At 41.5% G+C, this 6140-nt stretch overlaps 1 protein-coding gene across 1 annotated transcript; it reads right to left on the bottom strand.

Moving 5' to 3' along the window:
- Positions 1-646: 646 nt before the first annotated feature.
- LOC102420111 (olfactory receptor 10G2-like) lies at positions 647-1688 on the bottom strand. Its single transcript, XM_006087515.1, has one exon. The coding sequence runs from the start codon at positions 1601-1603 to the stop codon at positions 647-649; it is 957 nt and encodes a 318-aa protein (XP_006087577.1). The 5' UTR covers positions 1604-1688.
- Positions 1689-6140: the final 4452 nt, after the last annotated feature.

The following is a 6140-nucleotide window of genomic DNA, read 5'->3' as shown; positions in this document are numbered from 1 at the left end:
TGAATTCCAAGCTAAGAAGTCTGGCTTTATCTATAAGCAGTGGAGAGGCAGTGAATATTCACAAAGAGGAAATGACACACTGAGTCCTGTATTTCAAAAAGGAAAATCTGGTAGCGGTATGGATGAGGATGGGGATAACAAAAGGATCACTTAGGAAGCCAGAGAGACGTTCCTGAGACGGAGTGAACACAAGTTGGTGAATTATTGCATGGAGGATAGAGAAGGCTGGAAGGAAACACAGACAATCCACAGAAATTCACACCAAGTGCTTGGGAGGATAACTTTGACCTAAGCAAAGCAATCCTGAATGCCTAGCGGCTTGGGAAATTAGGAATGAAGCAAATGGATGAAGAGGGATGGGTTGGCATTATGCTGGTTTCCCCTAAATTTGCCTGAAATAACCCCCTCTCCTCCTAGATAGAGCATTTATTCCTCATATTTATTTGTGTAGAATGTGCTTTCTTCTGAGAGATGGGTTAGAAAAGTGTAAAACAATGCTGGCCAATATATTGAGGTTAAATATAGCACCAGAAGCTCTTCATAGCAGATTTACATTCAATTAAGCTGAAACTAACATCTATTTGTTGAATGTTTGCCACATGCAGAGTGGTAGCAACAAAGATGGAGGTAGTTCCTGAGCCTTTGGTTACTTGTTTTCACTTGCAGCCCCTCGACCTCCTGTTATTCTCTTCAGAGCAGACTTCACTTCCTGGTTCCTCAGTGTATAGATGAGGGGGTTCAGTAATGGAGTGACAACAGTGTAAAACACAGCCACTGCCCCATCCAGGGGACTCTTGGAGCCTGGCCTGAGGTAGATGAAAATACAGGGGACATAGTAGACTGTGACCACGGTGAGATGGGAGCCACAGGTGGAGAAGGCCCGCCGTCGCCCATCAGCAGTGCGTATCTTCAGGATGGCATGGACTATGTTGGCATAGGAGAGCAGAATCAGCATGAAGCAACTGGCAGCCACTACCCCAATGTCCACAAAGGTCACAAGCTCATTGACAGTTGTGTCAGCACAGGCCAGTCTCAATACTGCGGGGATGTCACAGAAAAAATAATCCACCTGGTTGGGCCCACAGTAGGGCAGGCGGAAAGTCAAGGTGGCTTGGATAGATCCATGGATGGAGCCAGCCACCCAAGCTCCAGCCACAAGGGTGGTGCATAACTTACCATTCATGAGCATGGGGTAGCGCAGAGGCCGGCATATTGCCAGGTACCTGTCGTAGGCCATCAAGGTGTAGAGGAAGCACTGGGTGCTGCCCAGGAAATGAAAGGCATATAACTGAGCCACACAACCACCAAATGGGATGGCCTTGCTGCAGGGAGTGAAATTTAGAATAATTCGAGGAACAATGACTGAGGAGAGCCACATGTCCAGGAATGAGAGCACACCCAGGAGAATGTACATGGGGCGAGCATGGAGCTTTGGGTCAGCCCACACAGTGAGCAGAATGAGCAGGTTCCCCAGCTGAGTGAGGATGTAAATGATGAAGAAGATCAGGAAGAGGAGGATCCTCAGATTTTGGGGGTGAGGTAAGCCCAGGAGAATGAAATCTGTGACCATGGTGTCCAGAGATGTGTTTTCGGTGTTTCCCATGTTCTTTCTGTATTCTGCTAAGATGAATGGTGAAGTCAGACAAGGGAAATACAACACAAGGAGGTGGTAAGAATGCTTTTTTGTCTGATGACCAGTGTAGGACGTAAACAAAGGATTTCTATATTTTAAGTAGAAAGCATTTGCTACTAATCATCTAGGTTTGCTTGGCAAGACAAGTCCTCAGAGGCTGCTTACTTTCTGGCTGCCCTGAAATGCACCTTCTATGGGAAACACTACATACAAGTGTTGAAAAACAAGGCACTATCTATAATAATAAAAGGGTAATATACTAATTAGACCAGATGTCTTCCGGACGTCATTCTGGATGTCCTTCCTGACAAAGCCGGGGCTGGAGGGAAGCCAGCCTGGGTCCCGGGTGCCTGGGGGCGACCAGAGAAGGGAAGCAGTCAGGGTCCCAGAGGAATGCTGGTGCTGGCAGCCATGTGGAAGAAGGTCTACTATTGCACGAATTTTCGTGCATTGGGCCTCTAATAATAATAGTGTTAATGCATTTGATGGGTTATGCCCAAAGGGAAATCATAGAGAAGTGCGTTCCGGTGTTACGAAGCAGTGCAGAACAATTACTCCACAATTACCATCCCTATTGTTGGTCTCTGACTTATCCTTAAAATGTCTCCTTCGATGATATACAAGAATCTTTGTGATTTAACCCTTGCATATTTCTAGTCTTTTTTCCTTTGGTTCCCTCAGAGCACCACACCCTCCTTCTTTCTGGACCTACTTTTTCTGGAGTTTCCTTATTCATCTTAACAACCTCATTCCTCAGGATTCACTTTGGCTGCCACCTGCTTTGGGAAGAGTTTTTCTTTAGAAAACAGTCTTCTGGGAGATAAGAATTTATATTATAAAAGGCAATTGCAGTATAGTGTAATAAGAGCTATTTGCTTAAATGCTCATTGGTTTCTTCTACTAGGTTACAAACACCTTTAGAACAAAACCATAGTCTATTTTGTTCTTTTTATGTTTCTGCAGCACCTGCCTTAGTGCTTGGCAATAGTAAGTTAATAAATATTTATTAGCTGATTGACTGGATTTTGCCAGTTCCCATTAATTCTGCATCCTGTTTCCCTCTGTGATCACATTTCTCATGTTTTATGTCACATGTATTTCAGCAATTGAGTCTATTCCCAGTGTAAACAAAGTTCAAGGCATTATCCATGCTTTTCATTTGCTCTAGAATGTTACTTAAATTTATTGATTGACCAAAGTCGTTGAATAGTTTTGATGTTTTGGATTATAATAGCATTGAATAGTATTGGATTTGACCTTTAGTATGCTGTTATTTTAAGATCTTATTTGCCTTCCAACAGATTAGATTCTTAAAAATGCTTTAAAGGTATTAAACATCTGAGTCAAATGTTATTTGAAAACTACCTTTGATGAATAGTTTGTTCCAAAAGAAATTTTCCTATTAACAGTTTCTTTTGTACTTTTACTTGTTCCTTAAACTAAACCATCTTATAATTCTTAAGAAACAACAAAATTTAAAATATATTTAGATTAAACTTTAATTAAACAGAGATATGAACATTGATAGATCTATCACTAAATATACCCTTTTACAAACACTAATCTCAAACATATTCAATCTTCATTATTATTTAACCTTCAAGTAAGTTGACTAAGTGTGGTCATCACTGGGAAAAGAAGGGTTAAGTACACCATACTTGTGTTTGCTCAGTAATGCTGAATCTGATGCATCTTTCATATTTGTACTTACATTGAACTGGAAATTAAGTCTTTGCTCTTGGCTTTATTTCCTCCCTCAAATTGGGAAAAGAGAAAATAAATGTTTAAAATTCAATTCAAAGAAGAAAGTTCTCAACTCTGGAGAAAGGCCAATTTAATTAAAAATGAATATGCCTAACTTATTAACTCTGTGAATAGAGGCTCAATGAGGTAAGGAAGAAGATGGGGGAAAGACATAGACTAATACAATTTTTGACAAAGTTACTGAAACTTTTTTTTTATTCTTTTTAAAAAAATATTATAATAAGTATTACAAAGGGTATTACATATGTGTCCTTCCCCCACCCCCCGCCCTTGACAATCCCCTGCCCTCCCTTACCCCCCAGTGTCTTATGTCCATTAGTTATGCTTATATGTATGCATACAAGTCCTTCGGGTGATCTCTTACTCCCCTCCCTTCTGCCCCCCAGTTACTGAAACTTTTAAAGTCTAGAAATTAAGTCTTTCCTCCTATTGTGAATTGATGGGGCTTTAGGAATGCTTCCCTTCTTGGACTCACATGGACACGGCAGCAAAACCTGGAGAAGACTGTTCTTTCTCAGGTAGAATAGCACAATGGGCGAAGAAAGTGTCTTTCAGAGGATCTCCTAGGCTTGTGATGATGCTGGATTTCTGCTTTAGAGAGGAATTATAATCATCCAGGTAATGGCCACATTGACTATTTTAATAATCTATCAGGCCCCTTGCCCGTGGAGGCTCTTTATAGATTGCGACTTCTCTACCTAAGTGGCTTGAATTTTACATCAATTATGTTATTGGCTGTATTGTCTTTGATAGAGTATTTTCTAAAAAAAATAAAATTGTCAAGAGGTTTATAGAAAACTATTTACCTCTTGAGAGTTCTACCCTGAAACATTTTCCCTTGAGACATTCATTCCCTTGATCCTCATTATATTTTGTTTTGACAGCAAGCAGGAATCATTTCTACGTATCTAGAAAGTACACCATGAAGAACAACATGATCTTGCTTAATGACTTCCACTTTTTGTGATTTCTTTCTTTAAAATGTTGTGGGATCACATATTTACCCACATTATCTCCAGAAATACATGGAAAATGTACTTAATTTTCAATAATTGAGCTAATCTTCCCCCCCATGTTTTGATCTCTCTGAATCTATATAATAAAAGCCTAAACGATTGTTACTGTGGAATGACTGGAACCACCGGTTGGTTGCTATGATGTGCATTGACCACCATTAGCTCAATGCAGGAGCTAATGGCCCCCACCTCCCCCCCCATGGTCAGTGTGCTCACAGCGGGGGAGTGCTGCTCAGTCAGAAGCTGGGATCACTGCTGGTGAGCGCAGCAGTGGTGGCAGGAGCCTCTTCCACCTCCGCAGCAGTGCTAAGGAGCAGTGAGCAGGTGGGTGGTGAGGAGCGAGGGGTCCTGGACTGTGAGAGGGATCCCAGACTGCGAGAGGGTGCAGGCCGGGCTGAGGGACACCCTCCACCCAGTGCACAAATTTCGTGCACTGGGCCTCTAGTGTTGATATAAACAACCCTAAATTTAGGTAAGTTGAGTAAAATTTAGTCACCTCCAGTTTAGTCTTGAGGACTCCATTGTTCTCATTGCAGTAGAGACAGAGGATGGTTTCAAATAGTTGGAGTACTCCTTGGATACTTGCTGTCTTTGTTGGGGTTTGGCAGGTTTGGTAGACAACTTGGACCATACAGGTGAGAATGGACCCATCTAAAATTATGGGGTGATTTTCTCCCCCACAAACTTATCTGGAATCAGTTGTGTGCTGGGTTTTGTTTGTACTTTCTTATAATAGCTTACTGTTCTTGGCCTCAAGTCTGAAAGTCACTGCATGCAGTGGTGACTTTGCTTTGACTCCAGCTGCTGCATGTCATTTCCAATACTTTTCTGTCTTTCCTGGCAAATATACAAGCATGGGTGGGCTTGAGAAGTTCTGTTATGTTCTGAGTGTATGCCTGCTTATACCTCTAATTATAAACTTGTTTAGAATAATGTAGCAGAGGACTCTGAAAGTTAATTCTAGTATTTCTGATCCTTGGATTTCTAGAAGGATGATTGAACTGCTCTCTCTTTTGTTGTTGTTAATCTTCACCAGAGGATACTTTTTCCATTGATTTTTAGACTGAATACGTTCCGACTGGGGCGAGGACTGAACCTGCAATACAGGTCCATGTCCTTGAGTGGGAAACGAATCTAAGACCCTTTAGTGTGCAGGCTGACACTCTTAACAACTGAGCAACACTGGCCAGGGCCTGCTCTCTCTCTTTCTTCTCTTTCCCCTCCTCATCCTATTATGCTGTGATCCTAAGGATGGAAGATAGAATTTGTTTTTAGAGAAAGCTCATTATTCAAAGGAAGGACCCCTTGGTGAGTACTTTAGTTTATGCAATGGCAAGTCATATACTTGTTCATTTATCCCTGGAGGGCTCTAAAACTTGTGAAGTAAAGGGAAATGCCTCAGCTTGCGATATTAAGATTCCATTTAATTCTGAAAAAATCTGTCCTTATTTTTGTATTTCTTGGAGGAATTAGTTTGATATTATTTAAATTTTTTGTGCTCCAAAGTTGGAGCAGTTTGGTGAGTGCAGCATGTGTGGACTTAAGGAGTGAAGGGAAGATTGAGGAGAACTTCTCTCCATGGAACAGAAGACCGAGGTCATGCAATGAGGTAGAGGGTGGGGGTGGGAAAGACATGGCCAATAGGGAATTCCCATGAAAGTACTGGACAATGAACATGAAGAAGAGTAAAATTTGGTATCCAGTTAAAGATTTTCTTTTCTGAATTG

This window comes from Myotis lucifugus, unplaced genomic scaffold (genome assembly GCF_000147115.1).
Source record: "Myotis lucifugus unplaced genomic scaffold, Myoluc2.0 scaffold_38, whole genome shotgun sequence".
NCBI lineage: Eukaryota > Metazoa > Chordata > Mammalia > Chiroptera > Vespertilionidae > Myotis > Myotis lucifugus.
Note: the sequence above shows the minus strand (reverse complement) of the source record. Positions and strands in the feature narration are given on the sequence as shown.

What these genes read in the sequence shown, in the direction of transcription:
- LOC102420111 (XM_006087515.1), bottom strand. Translation starts at nt 1,603, where the DNA reads ATGGGAAACACCGAAAACACATCTCTGGACACCATGGTCACAGATTTC.